We start from the raw sequence: 18,657 nt of genomic DNA, 5'->3' as shown, positions 1-18,657 counted from the left end.
TTAAATTTCGGAGGGGGGCCCTGGTGCTCGGAGGAAGGGCGGGTGGGCAGGCAGGCGGCCTTGTGCTGGGAGAGAGGGCGGCCTGGTGCTTGGAGGGAGCCTGCCTGCCTGGTGCTGGGAGGGAGGGCAGCAGCCTCAACGAGAAAAACCTAACAGGAGGTGCAGACCTCCCGTTAGGTTTTCCACGGTGACTTCCTCGGAAAACGGTAGTGCATCGCATCGGGTTAGTATTTTAATACTAATTTGCTCATTTGCATACCATTTTCGTTGGCTGCTACTGTGACAGGAAAATGCCCTTTTGTGCATGTCCCCGGTTTACTACTTGCGTTCTAAACTGGCTAGAACCAGTTTCTTGCTGGTATTCAGGTTAAATTGCCTTGTTGGCACTTTGAGATAAATAATTAGATTTTGGGTTGCTGTTTGGGCACTCGGTCTCTGAAAGGTTCGCCATAGTCTGTCTGCCATGGTTTGAGTATCTTTGGTTTTGCATTCCTGTAAGAAGTTGGTGATGTGCTGTCTGAATGTTTGATCTTGTAGTTGCTCTTTTGTGTAATAAATCAATGATATCTACAATTTCACCAGTGTTATCCGTATGTAATAGGTAAACCTTATTTGTATATATGGTTGTTCACTGTTTCCGATATTTTTTTAATATTCAATATGCAGTGAAGGTTCAGCAGCAACCACTTGAGACCAGCTGATCACCTATAGATAAGTCATTCTTATCACAGTTCAATATATTATTACATTGGTTTCTAACATATTCGGAGGTAGGCAGGACTGGTGCTATGATGTTTGGTTGCTACGGGCTGACTCCATTTTGTATGGTATAAAGGCACACGAGCAAAAATGTGAGCGCTGCATATTAAAAATTTTTAAAAATATCGGAAACAGTGAACAACCATATATACAAATAAGGTTTACCTATTACATACGGATAACACTGGTGAAGTGGCCTAGTGGTTAGGGTGGTGGACTTTGGTCCTGGGGAACTGAGTTCGATTCTCACTTCAGGCACAGGCTTGTGACTCTGGGCAAGTCACTTAACCCTCCATTGCACCTGGTACAAAATAAGTACCTGTAAGCCACATTGAGCCTGCCATGAGTAGGAAAGCGCAGGGTACAAATGTAACAAAAATAAATAAAAAAATTATTGGTGTTTGATGCCAGTACCTCTTGGGTTTTCGTTAGTTTTTGTTAAGAGTTAAAATATTTTTTTCATATTTCTGTTCTGGGTTTGTATATGAGCTGTAATATACTGCCTTGGCTTTCTTTATGTTTGTATATGTTCATATGGCTTTTCTCCATGTTTTGTGTCTGTTTTATTTTTGTCCCATTTTCTTTCCAGTTTCTTGTGCAGTTTTTTCTACAAATTTCTGCAGCGCTGTACACTTGTACATGAAGAGACAGTCCCTCCTCGACAGAGCTTACAATCTAATTAGGACAGACAAACAGGACAAATAAGGGATAATGGAATTATTGAACAAGTGAGTAAGGATTAGGAGTTAAAAGCAGCATCAAAAAGGTGGGCTTTTAGCCTAGATTTGAAGACGGCCAGAGATGGAGCTTGACCTACTGGCTCAGGAAGTCTATTCCAGGCATATGGTGCAGCAAGATAAAAGGAACGGAGTCTGGAGTTAGCAGTGGAGGAGAAGGATTCAGATAAGACAGGTTTACCCAGTGACTGGAGCTCCTGGGGAGAAGTGTATGGAGAGATAAGAGTGGAGAGGTACTGAGAAGCTGCAGACTGAATGCACTTGTAAGTCAATAAGAGGAGTTTGAACTGTATGTGGAAACGGATAGGGAGCCAATAAAATGACTTGAGGAGAGGGCTAATTTGAGTGTAGTAACGCTGGCGGAATATAAGTTGTGCAGCAGAATTTTGAACAGATTAGAGAGAGATGCTAAGTGGGAGACCTGTGAGAAGCAAGTTGCAATAGTCTAAGCAAGAGGTGATAAAGAGTGTGGATAAGGGTTCTGGTATTGTGCTCAGAAAGGAAAGGACAAATTTTGGTGATCTTATAGAAATAAATGACAGGGGTTTTTTTTTCATGTGTAGTAGCTCCATCATTAAACCAGGGATGTGGCTTTTTAATTCTTGTTTTCCTTTTGAGTGGTGCATAAGTACGTAAGTATTGTCATACTGGGAAAGACCAAAGATCCATCAAGCCCAGCATCCTGTTTCCAACAGTGGCCAATCCAGGTCACAAATACCTGGCAAGATCCCCAAAAATGTACAAAACATTCTATACTGCTTATCCCAGAAATAGTGGATTTTGCCCAAGTCCATTTAATAATGGTCTATGGACTTTTCCTTTAGAAAGCCATCCTTTTTTAAAACTCTGCCTTTAGCACATTCTCTGGCAACGAATTCCAGAGTTTAATTATACATTGAATGAAGAAACATTTTCTCCGATTCGTTCTAAATTTTATTACATTGTAGCTTCATCGCATGCCCCCTAGTCCTAGTATTTTTGGAAAGCGTAAACAGACGCTTCACATCTACCCGTTCACTCATTACTTTATAGACCTCTATCATATGCCTTCTCAGCCGCCTTTTCTTCAAGCTGAAGAGCCCTAGCCTTTCCTCATAGGGAAGTCATCCCATCCCTTTTATCATTTTCTTCGATCTTCACCTTTTCTAATTCCACTAGATCCTTTTTTTTTTTTTTTTTTTGAGATGTGGTGACCAGAATTGAACACTATTCGAGGTGCAGTCGCACCATGGAGCAATACAAAGGCATTATAATAACCTCATTTTTGTTTTCCATTCCTTTCCTAATAATACCTCTTGCATTTCTAATAATACCTAACATTCTATTTGCTTTCTTAGCCGCAGCAGCACACTGAGCAGAAGGTTTCAGCGTATCATCAACAACGACACCTAGATCCCTTCCTTGGTGCATGACTCCTAACATGGAACCTGGCATGACGTAGCTATAATTCGGGTTACTCTTTCCCACATGCATCACTTTGCACTTGCTCATATTAAACATCATTTGCCATTTAGACGCCCAGTCTCGTAAGGTCCTCTTGTAATTTTTCACAATCCTCCCGCAATTTAATGACTTTGAATGTCATCAGCAAATTTAATTACCTCGCTAGTTACTCTCATCTCTAGGCCATTTATAAATATGTTAAAAAGCAGGGGTCCCAGCACAGACACCTGGGGAACCCCACTAACTACCCTTCTCCATTGAGAATACTGACCATTTAACCCTACTGTCTGTTTCTATCTTTTAACCAGGTTTTAATCCACACTAGAACACTACCTCCTATCCCATGACTCTCCAATTTCCTCTGGAGTCTTTCATGAGGTACTTTGTCAAATGCCTTCTGAAAATCCAGATACATAATATCAACTGGCTCACCTTTATCCACATGTTTGTTCACCCCTTCAAAGGTTGGTGAGGCAAGATTTCTCTTCACTAAATCCATGTTGACTTTGTCTCAATAATCCATGCTTTTGAATATGCTCTGTAATTTTGTTCTTTATAATAGTCTCTACCATTTTGCCCGGCACCGACGTCAGACTCACCGGTCTATAATTTCCCGGATCTCCTCTGGAACCTTTAAAAAAAAAAAAAAAATCGGCGTTACATTGGCCACCCTCCAATCTTCTGGTACCATCTTGTTTAATGTGCTTTCGCTTGCTTCGTCCCATTGTCTCATGAATTGTGCATTCATGAGTGAGATGTTTCTATGTTCATTTATCACTGTTGTCCAGAAGATATTGTCTACTTTCTCTCTTGGTTGTGTATGTGTGTGATGTTGGTTCTCTGTTCTTGCCGTGTTTTTTTCCATTGTAATATAAAGGTAAGTTTACTGTGGTCTGACCATAATACTTCTTACCATTTGTGTTTTTCTAATGGTGGTGGTTCACTGAGAATCTGTATGTTAGTATATCTAGTAGATGGCCTTTCGTGTGGGATGAGGTGCCTTGTGCTGTATTTAAGTTCCATTGGCTTAGGAAGTTCATAAGGATTTTGGTGTTGGTGTTTTTGTTTTTCTAGGTGTAGATTAGTATCTCCTAGTAGTATGACATTTGGTTGGTTGGTGCAGATGTTTGATATGAAGTCCTTGAAATCGTCTTTAGCGTTTGACCAGTTTCCTGGGGGGGGGGGGGGGGGGGGGGTGATAAAATAACATGATGCGCATAGTTGGTCAGTAAGTGTAGTTAGTATCTGTGATTTTGGAGACATGATTTGTGTACTTTCTAGCTAAAATAAATGGGATCAGATGGAGTGATGGTAGGGGAGGGGCAGCAACATCTGGAATGTGAGGTGGTAAAAATGGAAAACCAAATGGATGAGAAATAGGGATAGTTATGTTTTGGTTTTCAATGACTGCTTCCAATATATAGTGTGCTGTTTTGGGGTTTTTTTTTAGATGACCTGCAGGGTGTGGGAGAAAAGGTTGGATAAGATTGCACTTACAAGTCTTATGAATGCTACTCACAAGACTAGATGTCTGCTGTAGGGTAATTTTACACTTTATAGTTATTTAAGAATTCAATTGTAGAAATCACAAAGGGCTTTTGGTGGGTGTAATCTGCTGATACTAAAATGATACACAGTACAGTTATTCTCTCTGAGCTAATCTGTTGGCTTATGAGAAATTTTTGTGCACAGTTTGAATGTAAAGGAAATATATAAACACGTGTGTGCAAAACACGCACACACTAGGAGGAATCTCCTACTTTGCACGTCCGTGTCGCAGGTTTGGATTATGTAATGCAGAGAAGACACAAATTATTTGAGGACTAAAATTTTTAATTTGAGGGTCAGTCTGAGTCGGGGTCTTCAGACTTCATGGTATCCTGATAAAGTTGGTCCTTCAGGCTAGTAGTTGTAGCATGGGGTAACATGTTTAAAAAAATTGTCTTTATAAAGTGGATGCCTCAGCTGATTTAGATATAGGTATTTACAAGCTTTACACATTTTATGGGGCTTGTGTTTGAACTATTCAAACACAAGCCCTATAAAATGCGTAAAGCTTGTAAATCCCTATATCCAAACCAGCTGAGGCATCCACTTTATTGGATAACTATTGGTCTTTGTCTGTTTTGGCATATTCCATGCTTTTTTATGCTGTTTACCACTGCAAGGATGCTGCCAATTGGAATTGCACCCTGTGCAACGCACCCCATGGTGCCCCTTCCCTATGTTATCCTCCATGGCAAAGCAGAGGAAACAATGGATAGGAAGCAATTTTTGTTGCCCCCACCTCCCTTGATTCCCACTGCAGCTCTTTGTGACTCTGGGCAAGTCACTTAACCCTCCATTGCCCCTGGTACAAAATAAGTACCTGAATATAAGTAAACCACTTTGAATGTAGTCGCAAAAAAACCTCAGGCAGTACATCAAGTCCCAGTTCCCTTTCCCTATTTGAGATTCTAGATGGAATGTTGCTACTATTGAGATTCTGTTGCTACTATTGGAGATTCTAGATGGAATGCTTTGATCCTGGGGAACTGAGTTCAATTCCCACTGCAGCTCCGTGTGACTGAGCAAGTCACTTAACCCTCCATTGCCCCTGGTACAAAATAAGTACCTGAATATATGTAAACCGCTTTGAATGTAGCTGCAAAAACCTCATGAAGGCAGTATATCAAGTCCCATTTTCCTTTCCCTACTTGAGATTCTACATGGAATGTTGCTACTATTGAGATTCTGTTGCTACTATTTGAGATTCTACATGGAATGTTAATGTTGCTATTCCACTAACAACATTCCAAGTAGAATCCTGCCCTTGCAGATCAGCAACGCGGCCGCGTGGGCTTCTGTTTCTGTGAGTCTGACTTCCTGCACATACGTGCAGGACGTCAGACTCACAGAAACAGAAGCCTGCGCGGCTGCATCAGTAGTGGAGGAGTAGCCTAGTGGTTAGTGATCCTAGTAGACTTTGATCCTGGGGAACTGAGTTCAATTCCCACTGCAGCTCCTTGTGACTCCGGGCAAGTCACTTAACCCTCCATTGCCCCTGGTACAAAATAAGTACCTGAATATATGTAATCCGCTTTGAATGTAGTTGCAAAAACCTCAGGAAGATGGTATATCAAGTCCCATTTTCCCTTCCTCTTGAGCTCTGTGTGACTGCACCACATTCACAGCCACGTGCACAGGTCTCAGTACAGCCCTGACAGCTGCAATTGCATATTATGTGAAAGAGCAAGGGTGAGTTTCACATTGTCCCCTTACTGTTGTCTGAGCTTCTTGTCTTGCATTTTCAGGTCACATCAGAGGATTAATCAGAAATCAACAGCAGTATCTACAGGGGGGAAAAAAAACAGGTGGCAGGACTCTGGACCCTGCTATTTCACAGAGTAATTTTTTGTTTTTAATACTTCCTGCAGCTCCCCTTCGGTCAATGTCCTCCAGCAGTGTACCGGGCTCCTCTGGGGATGGCTTGATTTATTATCTGGTAGTTGGTGTCAGTGTGGCCGGTGCAGGATTCTACGTAAGTATACAGTTTGAATATACATTGCAATACCTGACCTTTTGGTGGTGTAAGCAGGGACCTCTAAGTGCAGCCAAGGATAGAACAATCTCCTCCAGCCACAGGCTCCCGGTACAGTCAAGAAGTAAATGTCCACCAGCAACTTCAGTCTTAAGGACTTTATTCCATGCAGGTTTCTAGTAGACCTGATACACAGTTCCAACAGCAGCATTCACCTTCAATCTTAAGCATATGTAAGCCACCTGAAAGTGTGTGGCAAATAGTCCCCTTTAAGCAGTAGGCTATCAGCACATACCAGGATTCAATACAGGCTCACAGTCAGCTCCAGTCTGGGCTCTTTGTCCAGTGCACAATAAACAGTAGTTCTATTCCAAATAGAAGCAGTTCATTCAGTTCATCGTCACAGTTAAATCACAAAGCAGAGGTTTCTACCTTCTACTCTCTTTACCTTCATAATAGGTTCCATACTTTAGGGACTTCTCTTACCCAAGGATTTTCAGCCTGCAAATACTTTTGGGACTTTCTCACACCCAAGGGATTTCACCCTGCATCTGCTTCACTCTACCCTCTTCTCGCCTTCTGCTTCTCTCTTCCCTGGGACTCCTTCCCATCTGCCTAATCAATCCCTGGCTTCTGCTACCACAGCCAATCATTCTCCTTCCATTAGCTTCCCCCACACCCATACCAGCTGAGTTAAGCATTGGACTAATGAGCTCCTGCACAGAGGGTTTCCTATCTCTCTTTCCCCCTAGTGGCAGCCAATCTACACATCCTGCCAGCTTACACCCATGTCTTACCCTATTGCAGCTAGGAGTCCAGTCCAGGTTCTTCATCTCACCCCCTGGCTCCTTGCCTGCAATGCCTTCTGGGACTTGTATTTCAGACTGAAACTGCCTTAACCCAACTATCCTGGATGTGGCTCTATCACTGTGGTTCTTGTCTTTCTTTTGATTTGTGATTAACTTAGTCATATATAAAATTGTGTAGCATGGTGGGATTTTCCTGCTCCAGGGTTCAAATTCCACTGCTGCCCCTTGTGATCTTGGCCAAGTCACTTAGGGCTTCTTTTACTAAACCACGCTAGTGATTTCCCCCGTAGCAAATGTGACAAAAGTCCATAGGAATTGAATTTTGCTTTCTCGCATTTGCTGTGTGAAAATCACTGGCATGGTTTAGTAAAAGCATCTCTTACCTCTCTGTTGCCTCAGGTAAAACTTTATTGCACTGGGGAGAAGAGTATACCTGTTTTACTTGAAAGTAACACATTTTGAGCTACTACTGTAAAGGTGTCTGCTAAATGGATCAAGGGCTTCTTAACCACCAGAACATATCAAGTGAAATCTAGCACAAACTTATCACCGTGGATACCAAACTGTGGAGTACCACAAGGATCACCATTATCACCGATCCTTTTCAACCTCATGATGACCCCACTAGCCATGTCCCTATCCACTCAAGGCCTTAACCCATTCATATATGCTGATGACGTCACAATATATATCCCATACAAACAAGATATGTCAGAAATCAACAGTGAAATCAAGCTCAGTTTGAACATCATGGACAAATGCATTCCAACTAAAACTCAACACAGAAAAAACACACTGTCTCATCTCCTCCCAATACAACACATACAAACCTAAAAACCTAAGTATCCCAGGTCACACCCTCCCCATCTCAGACATCCTAAAAACCTTGGAGTAATAATAACCCTAGAGAACCAAGCAAACTCTACCATACAGAAAATGTTTCACTCAATGTGGAAACTCAAACGCATGAAACCATTCTTCCCGAGGGCTATATTTCGCAACCTGATACAATTAATGGTACTAAGCCATGCAGATTACTACGATGGAATTTACGCGGGATGCAAAGAATAAATTAAAAAGAAACTTCACACTGCCCAGAACACAGCAGCCAGGCTTATATGATAGCGCCAAACCACTCTGAGAAAAACTGCACTGGCTCCCAATCAAAGAACGCATTGCCTTCAAGGTCTGCACCATGGTTCATAAAATTATCTACGGAGAAGTCCCAAGATACATGATAGACCTCATAGACCTGCCAATGAGAAACACTACAAGATCAGCACGAACTTACCTAAATCTCCACTACCCAAGTACTAAAGAACTCAAATACAAATCAACTTATGCATCCAGGTTTTCTTACTTAAGCGCACAACTATGGAATGCACTGCCAAAAATAGTAAAAACAACGTACGACCACCTAAGTTTCCGAAAATAACTAAAAACAAACCTGTTCAAAAAGGCATACGCCACCAACCCAACGTAAAAACCCAAGTCTCTGCGACACTGCAAAACCAAAGACTGTAATGGACACACCTTAACCATCATCCCCTCTCCCTAACTTCCCCCTATGTATCTACCAAACACGATCCTTCTTACCATCAATAACACCTGTATTTGTTGACACCGCAACTGGCGAACGCCGTTACGGTACCATGTAAGCCACATTGAGCCTGCAAATAGGTGGGGAAAATGTAGGATACAAATGAAACAAAAATAATCCAAAATCTCTTTAGTGCTAGTACATAAGTATTGCTATAGTGGGACAGACTGAAGGTCCATCAAGCCCAGCATCCTGTTTCCAACAGTGGCCAATCCAGGTTCCCAGCCTGTGGGTCACATCACCAAATGTAGTCACACTGTCATATACAATATATATGTGTGTTTGTATGTATATGTATATATATATATACACAATAACAACTCATCATAAATTCAAATTAACATAACGCAATTGTACAACATGTATTCTCTATATCTCCACTGTTTTTGCTAATTATCTTGATTTCCAGTTTAATGATCCTAATTGTTCAAGCTTTCTTTGTCATGAATGAAATTTAACCTATTACCTTTAGCTCTTATCATAGGACGAACTTTCCTCTTGTAACCTAACCTAATTTGTCCCTTTACCCCAACTATGTATTTCTCCTATCCGGAACTGGTAATCACCACTTACGGAATTATGTAAGCCACATTGAGCCTGCAAATAGGTGGGAAAATGTGGGATACAAATGTTATAAATAAATATAGTAGAGCTGAGTTGACCCTGATTTAATATATATATATATATATATATATATATATATATATATATATATATAATTTTTTTTTTTTTTTTAATAAGAGCTGTTCCTGAGGAGCAACAATATATCAGCCAGTCAAAAAACAGCTTATGTCTGGACTCTTCCTGGCTGGAAACGAGGATTGTGAGGTATACTTAGTCTATGCTGGAGCAGTTTAATTCAGTGGTGTAGCTACTTGGGGCCTGAGGGGGCCTGGGCCCCCGTAGATTTCATTCTGGACCCCCCCCCCCCCCTGCCGCCGCCACCTACCTTTGCTTTTGCTGGCGGGGTACCCCAATCCCCGCCAGCCGCCGACCCCTTCGTCCTGCAGTCAAAAGTCTTCGTTCTGTTGCATGAAGAGTCGTTGGCGGGGATTGGGGTCCCCCGCCAGCAAAACCGAAGGTAGGTGATGGTGGGGGAGGGTTTGCGGCAGGAGGAGGGATTGAGAGGGCGGGAGGTCATGAAAAGTGTTGGCGGGTCGGCAATGGCGGGGGGGTCAGCGGTGCCGGGGGGGGGGCTAAAATGTGCCCCCTCACCTCGGGCTCTGGACCCCCCTCCCACCAAAGTCTGGCTATGCCCCTGGTTTAATTTATTCAGCTCAGACGCCCTCATCCCATGCAAGAGATTTACAGAAGCTGGAGGCTGGACTTCTCCTTATATAAGCTGCAGAAAATAAATGGGACTGAGGGAGTGGGTGGTACGTGGCTGGGTTTCCATAGGATCACTCCCTCATGGAGGCTGAAGTTCAACCACTTTGCTAACCTGCTGAGTCAGAGGGGCAGGGCTCAGCCAGGGAGGAGGTTAAATGCCCTAAAGTAGAACAGTTTAGGGGAGGTTCTGAGGGAAGAATCATCTGAGGCTACAGTACCTAAGGGGAGTGTTAAGAGATGAAGGTGAAGTGCTGAAAAAGGCTTTCTATGGCACTGCATTGTTTGATCAGAACTCGTTTTTTTTTTTTTTTCCATTGATATGGAAACCATTGCAGCTTTGTGTTGGTGTTTAAATTGAAACAAAATTGGCATTTTGGAAGGCCATTTTAGAACAGTTGCACAGCATTGACATGTAAATAGGGATTTTTTTTCTATGCCACAATCTATGTATGTAGATGCCACAGGAGCACAAATTTAAAGGGAGCATGATGTGGTCATGGTTTTGGGACTCCCATCATTCCGCGCGCCCCCCCCCCCCCCCCCCCCCCCCCCCCGACATGTAGGTACTCATTGTCAAAAGGATTTATGCATTTAAATTAATCTTTGAAAATTTACTATGGCCAAGTGTATAAATTTATGTATAATTTAGAAGCCTGGTACTGAAATTAGTACAAAGCTCCAAACTTTTTCCCCAAACTTACCACCCACTTCCCCCCCCCCCCCCTTAGGTTCCTAAAGTAGAGGTTCAGTGAAATTCCAAGTTTCTGAATCTAGACAAATGATGAGCCTAACTATTTTCCCCCCCTTTTTAAAGCTCCTAAATTGATGAATTTTAGCTGAAATCTTGGGCTCCCATGTTTGGTAGAAAATAAGGTACAAATTTAGGGGCTCAGCTTAAGTTTGGACCTGGGTTTCCTATTTCATGTGGCAATGCATACTTTTCGCCATTGTCATTTACACCTTCTTTGTCATCTGATTGGCTTGTTTGAACCTGGAATCCCCACCAGCAGTTGAGGGGGTGCAGTTATGATTACATTCGTGGTGTCTGTCATCTCTTGAAAAATTCAGAAAAGTTATTTCACTGTGTCCTTCATTGGCTCCTCGTGGATGTGTAGTCTTGTGATATTCTGCTGGATACTGTATATATAATGTCAAATATGTATTTGATGGATTCATGCAGTAAATGTCATCAATAATAGAATCAAAAATCTAAAAAAGCTGGAGAGCAAAATCTATATAGAAACTGCAACCAATCCAAAACTTGGCTCTTATTCAGTACATATAGAAGATACAAAATCCATTAACAAAAAAAAAAAACTGCCTGGGGTGCCCCAAACAATGGCTAAACCCCCAATAACGGCTACTATCATGGGTTCTAACCAATCCTCCGAACCCAACTGCAAGGAAAACAACTCAAGAGAAAACAAGTTGCAGCCAAAAAAAAATAGAGGATCAATCAAATCTTCAAAATAATATACTGTAATGAGTAAGAGTCTGCAAGTCACTAGAAAAATCTACAGTATCACCAAGTGCAAAACTGTGCACAGGACCAACAAAATAGATTTAGCTTCTCTTCATCACCCGGGTGGTAGTCGCCACATCAAAGTTCTTCGGGCATCCAGCCGGTGCTAACTTCCAAAATCATAGTCTATGGATCCACAGTGTCGCATTGCAGTCTCCTCGACAGAGGGACTCCCCTGTTTCATAACTGCCTCAGGTGGATGTAAAGCATGGGAAGTTTTTCAAGCTAGCAATAATAGAATACCATCTAACAAACATTTCATACATAACTTTAAATAAATCTTCAGATGGCCCTTGAGCGATATTAACTACTTGTGCTCCACCGGGTTCCTCATTGGTCCAAATGACTTAAAACAAATTTTTTTTCTTTTCCACAGTATTTCGTGAACTTGTATATCTAATGTATAGAAACTGCCACTTCTCTTGACATGAAATTCATGTTTCAATGTCCTTTGTTTAGTGTTGAGGCACCCTAATTTCAAGTGACTAAACTTGCCATAATGTCGGAAGAGGTGGCAGTTTCTATGCAACATATTGGATATATAAGAAGTTTAATGAAATACTGTGGAAAAGACGAAAAAAAAATGTTAAGTCATTTGGACCAATGAGGAAGCGGACCCGGTGGAGCACAAGTTAATAATGCTCAAGGGCCATCTGAGGATCCATTTAAAGTTTTTATATATGAATGTTAGATGGTATTGTATTGATGACACTGCATGAATCCATTAATATATATTTGACATAAGCTTATACAGTATCTAGCATGATATCACAAGACTGCACATCCATGAGTAATCTTTTGTTAGGTGCTGTTGACAGCGCTGTACACTTGAACATGAAGAGACAGTCGCTGCTCGACAGAGCTTACAATCTAACCAGGACAGACAAACAGGACAAAGAGTAGCAAGATTCCGTGCAGAATTCCAAAGAGTAGCAAAATTCCGTGCAGAATCCCAAAGAGTAGTAAGCATCCCCCTTCTTTTTGCATCCCATCCCTCTTTTTTTTGCCCCCCCCCCTTTTACAGCCGCTCCTTCCCTCCAGACACCCCCACACTTAACTGAGGTAGGAGTAGGAGATGCAGCGGGATTACCTCTCCAGGGAGCAGGAGAGATCCCCACTCTTTCCTGCCCCGCTGCCACTACTCTCTTGCTGGTGCTGTGCTTTTTCAAAATGGCCACAAAGACTTCAAGCGGTAGTCTCGTGACATTACCATTTGAACTCTCGGCGGCCATTTTGAAAAAGCTCTGCACCAGCAAGAGCGGCAGGTCAGGAAAGAGTGGGGTTCTTTTCCTGCTCCCCAAAGAGGCCACTAGAGCACCAGGGAATGCACAGGTAGGAAATCTAGACTGCCCCAATTTGACATTTCGTCCTTTAGATTGTAAGCTCCTTTGAGCAGGGACTGTCCTTCTTTGTTAAACTGTACAGCGCTGCGTAACCCTAGTAGCGCTCTAGAAATGTCAAGTAGTAGGCCAACCGGGTGGGGGTTGGGGGGGGGTTGGGTTATCAGCTAAGTGGTGGTGGTGGGTTTCGTCCTTTACCAAGGCCCCGCAGATTCTGCGGGGAAATGTTGAATTCTGCACAAATTGTGCACTCCACAATCGCGCAGAATTCTGGCAGGAGCAATATATGTTGCTAGGTCACCACTTACACCTGTAAAGTAAGCTTGAACATAATTTTGTGAAATCAGTGTGCCCACCTGTAGGTGCCAGCAAATGCACATGTTTGCTAACATTCTTTATGTATTTTATAAAAGACTACTCGTTCAGCAGAGCCTTCTGTAAAATACTCGGGCCGGGGGGGGGGGGGGGGGGGGGGGGTAACTGTCTATGTCCCAACCTGGATGCCTTGTACAAAATAGGACTTCATTTGCTCACCAGTGCTGTTGCTTGTAGCTAGAAATAGCCCAGTGGTGTGGGTCCCAGAGAAACCACCGACTGTCTGTACTGGACAACTGAAATAAGAGTTCAAAAACTGTAAGGGAAGCTGTAGATTTTCAGAGACAGCCTTTGCTTTTAATATGGTGCGGTTTTTCCTTAGTCTAGTAGATTTTGAGCAATGAATCTGTATGACGTTCGAATGCACTGCTACCATGGCATACAAAATTACCCTAATGCATGTTCATTGTGAAAATTCTGAAAACCCCTTGGGTTCCCACAGGCCACGTTTAGCAGCCGCTACTTTAGATGGTCTTAACTGTTAGAAATGGCCCATAAACATCACAGGGTTAAATCTGTCCTAAAGACTTGGGCTCACTTAGACCTATTTTGTCAGGGACCTCATAGCACTAATTAACCTTATGTTTTTGTGTTATTTGTCTGAAGGTATTGTCATGGAAAGATAATGTTGTTTTGATCTTTATCTACGCTTATTTGTCATGGATTGTTGATATTGTTTTGCTTTTGTATGTTATGTTTTGAAAAAAACTTCAATAAAAATATGAAAAAAAAAAGAAATGGTATATACTACTATTACTTAACATTTATAAAGCGCTACCAGGGTTACGCAGCGCTGTACAATTTAACACAGAGGACAGTCCCTGCTCGAAGGAGCTTACAGTCTAAAGGACGAAATGTCAAGTTGGGGCAGTCAAGATTTCCTGAGTAGAGGTGTAGTGGTTAGGTGCCGAAGGCGACATTGAAGAGGTGGGCTTTGAGCAAGGATTTGAAGATGGGCAGGGAGGGGGCTTGGCGTATGGGCTCAGGGAGTTTATTCCAAGCATAGGGTGAGGCGAGGCAGAAGGGGCGGAGCCTGGAGTTGGCGGTGGTGGAGAAGGGTACTGAGAGGAGGGATTTGTCCTGTGAGCAGAGGTTACGGGTAGGAGCGTAAGGGGAGATGAGGGTAGAGAGGTAGTGAGGGGCTGCAGATTGAGTGCATTTGTAGGTTAATAAGAGAAGCTTGAATTGTATGCAGTACCTGATTGCCAGTGAAGTGACTTGAGGAGAGGGGTGATATGAGCATATCGGTCTAGGCGGGTCTATGCTATAGGTGCTGTGACTTGTAGCTAAATGTGAAAAGAGTTTTTGGACATGGGTCTATGAACTGGCTGCAACTTGAAGTATCTTAATGCTCTGTAATGTTTTCTTATGTTCAGATCTACCGAACCCTCCATCGTGATAAAGCTCGGTATGCAGATCGCGCCAGTTACATTGAGGGAAGACAACCAGAGTGGAAGGCCAAGCCATGGCCCCCTCAATGTAAGCAAAGTGCTATAATTTTTTATTTGTATCCCTCCTCCTTGTTCTCCGCTTTTCCTTCTGTTATGTTTTTTTTTAATTTGTAAATTTCAATATTACATTCATATAACATAAATGCATTTGAAATATCAGCAATATTACAAAAATAGGAAATAATTTTTAAACCTTAATTAAGGTAAACAGAAAAATTGACTTCAAACTTAGTCCACAAATAGTTAGACAAGATACTAGGAAAACATGAAAATAAAGAATAATAGATCAATTCAGTTAGAGCAGGGAAATGCCGACATTTACCCAATTTAATCCGCAAACGAATCTTTTCCGGAGATGGGAAGGCGGTAGAACGAGAGGACATGAAATGAGATTGAAGGGGGGCAGACTCAGGAAAGATGTCAGGAAGTATTTCTTCACGGAGAGGGTGGTGAACGCTTGGAATGCCCTCCCGCGGGAGGTGGTGGACATGAAAACGGTAACGGAATTCAAACATGCGTGGGATAGGCATAAAGGAATCCTGTGCAGAAGGAATGGATCCACAGAAGCTTAACTGAAATTGGGTGGTGGGGGGAAGAGGGGTTGGTGGTTGAGAGGCTAGGATAGGGGAGGGCAGACTTATACGGGGTCTGTGCCAGAGCCGGTGATGGGAGGCGGGACTGGTGGTTGGGAGGCGGGAAATACTGCTGGACAGACTTATACGGTCTGTGCCCTGAAAAAGACAGGTACAAATCAAGGTAAGGTATACACATATGAGTTTATCGTGGGCAGACTAGATGGACCATGCAGGTCTTTTTCTGCCATCATCTACTATGTTACTATGTTAGCATTTAGTTAACATGTGGGAGCATTCAGGGAAGCACCTCTTACACCTTTCTTGGATATTACAAATTCCTGCAATTTCTTTGTGTCAAAAAAACATATAATTTGTCAAATTTAAAGACACCGAACATCTACAAGCAAATTTTAGTACAAATGTTCCACCTAAAGCTAGTATTCTTTGGTTTTAAACCCAAGAATTCTCGTCTTCTCTTTTGCGTGTCTTTAGCTAAATCAGGAAAAAAGCCAAATCTTGGCCCCAAAGAACAATGCATCCATATGTCCGACATATAATCGAAATACGTCATTTCTGTCTGGTTCTAATGCAAAAGTTACTAGAAGAGTTGTTCGTTCAGTAACTACTTCCAGAGAGCTCTCCAAGAATTCGGTCAGATTTAACACAGGTTGAGGATTCACGGTTGGAGTTCTGATTCCACTTATGTATTGGGCACCGAATATGGAGTGGCCTAGTGGTTAGGGTGGTGGACTCTGGTCCTGGGGAACTGAGTTCGATTCCCACTTCAGGCACAGGCAGCGCCTTGTGACTCTGGGCAAGTCACTTAATCCTCCATTGCCCCATGTAAGCCGCACTGAGCCTGCCATGAGTGGGAAAGCACTGGGTACAAATGTAACAAAAATAAAATAGATACTATTGGAGATTCTACATGGAATGTTGCTATTCCACTAGCAACATTCCATGTAGAAGGCTGCGCAGGCTTCTGTTTCTGTGAGTCTGACGTCCTGCACGTGCAGGACGTCAGACTCACAGAAGCAGAAGCCTGCGCAGCCACATTGGTGATCTGCAAGGGCCAACTTCTACATGGAATGTTGCTAGTGGAATAGCAACATTCCATGTAGAATCTCAAATAGTAGCAACAGTGGAGGAGTGGCCTAGTGGTTAAGGTGGTGGACTTTGGTCCTGGGGAACTGAGTTCAATTCCCACTTCAGGCACAGGCAGCTCCTTGTGACTCTGGGCAAGTCACTTAACCCTCCATTGCCCCATGTAAGCCGCATTGAGCCTGCCATGAGTGGGAAAGCGCGGGGTACAAATGTAACTAAAAAATAAATGGGTTGAAAACCCTCAGCCGGAATTCCCAATATTGCTCCAAAGTATCTTTTCAACATTTCTATAGCAGGCATTAATGGCGATTTAGGAAAGTTTAAAAATCTCAGGTTATTCCTCCTCCCATGATTATCTAAATATTCTAGCTTCCTAGCTAAAATATCTCTCTCCTTAATGACTGATGTTGCAAAGCTCTGCAGTTTAAGTTCTCCTTCTAGTAATTCAGTTTTTCCCTCTTGTAGATTTATTTTCCCAGACAAAATTTGATGTGATTGTTTTAAGTCAGAAACTTCTCCCCTAAAGGGGTTACCTGGAGAAGGGAAGAGTTCAGTCCCTGTATAGCATCTCACAGGGCTTCCATGGTCATCACAGCTGGTTTTCTATATCCCCCAACACCAATGGAGGCAGCTCCCAGATCAGAAGAGAAAGGCTTACTTGCCCGCATATCTCTAGTTGTTAAAACTTCTGGGGTCGAGGTAGCGGTGGGTCCTCCTCCAGCAGCTTGGGAGATCAGCTGCTCACCGGGCGTCTCTCAACGCTGTTCCTCAGCCGACACCAAACTGCTTCCGGGTCGTGGGGGAGCTGCGTTAGAGGGAGGGCTTAACGAGGCTCCCTCTATGCTATGATCCGCCGACAGCATCGCGGATCCAGCTGAGGTGGATGCCAGCATTTCCGACGTCTGAATGCCAAACCTCTCCAGAGTCGTCTTTCGCAGGGTAAGGTTTTCTTCAGGATTGGCGGAGGGCTGACCCCGGTTTTCCCTTTTCTTTTCCCCATGTATAACATGGGGAAAAGCTCCTATACAGCAGGGTCAGGAGCTCAGAAACGCGTGACCACTTAAGATGCCATCTTTCTGGGTGTCCCCCTTCTGTTTTGATTTTTAAAAGCATAGACTGATGCACTTTATTCCTTTCTTCTTTCTTAGAGGTACAAGTAGAGACCAACACAGTTTCGACTTCAGCGCCGAAGCCAGCCCGAATTCTGGATTTGACTATGCTTCAGTTTTGGCCGAAAATGCAAGTGCATTTTCAGCTGAAACTCCCTGCCATTGTGACCACTGTTCCGCACTTTGCCTCCTCCTGGCAGAAAACCGGTCTCCCTGGGACTGCTTTCCACAATTTTTATAAAACTCAGCTCGATAGCCATCCACACCTGGGGCCTTCAAAAGCGGACTCTGCTGAATTGCCCAGTGCACTTCGTTTATTATAGGTGTGTTCAGCAGATATTTATCCTTCTGAGACATGGAGGGCAGCTCTAAATTATTGAGAGATAAACTGCTCGCCAATACATCATCCATTAGAGTAGTGTAAATCCCCCTGTAAAAAGAATTAAAAAATTACACAGATGTCCTCATCTTTCATACACTGTCTCCCCCCCCCCCCCCCCCCCCCCCCCACACACACCTTCCCATCGCTTATGGCTATAATCTTTTGACAAGAACTTCTCCTCGAAACCAGGAGATCTAACAGGCAAACCACTTTATCGCTGAGCTGGTATAACATATATTTGTAATAAGCTTGGGACTTAGCGGCCCGCTGATGCAAAAATTAATTTAGCACCATCCAAAGGTACAAAACCTGTTGCCTGTGGTCTACCCAATGTGTATGCCTGAAAAGTCGACGTGTGGAACGCAGTTGGTGACCCCAAACGCACTATCTCCCAATCCCTAACCTTTCGGACATGGTGAGAGTAACCAATGATTTTCCTCTCGCAACACCGGCTTTGCGGCGTCCCATTAAATGATAGGGTTGTTTTCATGGGGGGGTATTATGGGTTTTAGTCTTTCCAACACTTTAAGTGCCTGACACGAAAAGATAAGTCCTTGTAAAGTTCCAAAGGAAAGATCCAACGGCGACCCGAAGCACTTGGT

General features: G+C 43.0%; 1 protein-coding gene across 3 annotated transcripts in view; it reads left to right on the top strand.

Moving 5' to 3' along the window:
• LOC115458794 (protein MGARP-like) overlaps positions 1-18,657 on the top strand; it is a 46,246-nt gene that overhangs the window by 11,479 nt on the left and 16,110 nt on the right. For all 3 annotated transcript variants that reach the window (XM_030188604.1, XM_030188606.1, XM_030188605.1), the window contains exons 2-3: positions 6,356-6,459; positions 14,811-14,913. In XM_030188604.1, the coding sequence (XP_030044464.1) occupies positions 6,356-6,459; positions 14,811-14,913 (207 nt within the window). The remainder of the gene's footprint in view (positions 1-6,355; positions 6,460-14,810; positions 14,914-18,657) is intronic.

This window comes from Microcaecilia unicolor, unplaced genomic scaffold (assembly GCF_901765095.1).
Source record: "Microcaecilia unicolor unplaced genomic scaffold, aMicUni1.1, whole genome shotgun sequence".
Taxonomy (NCBI): Eukaryota; Metazoa; Chordata; class Amphibia; order Gymnophiona; family Siphonopidae; genus Microcaecilia; species Microcaecilia unicolor.
Note: the sequence above shows the minus strand (reverse complement) of the source record. Positions and strands in the feature narration are given on the sequence as shown.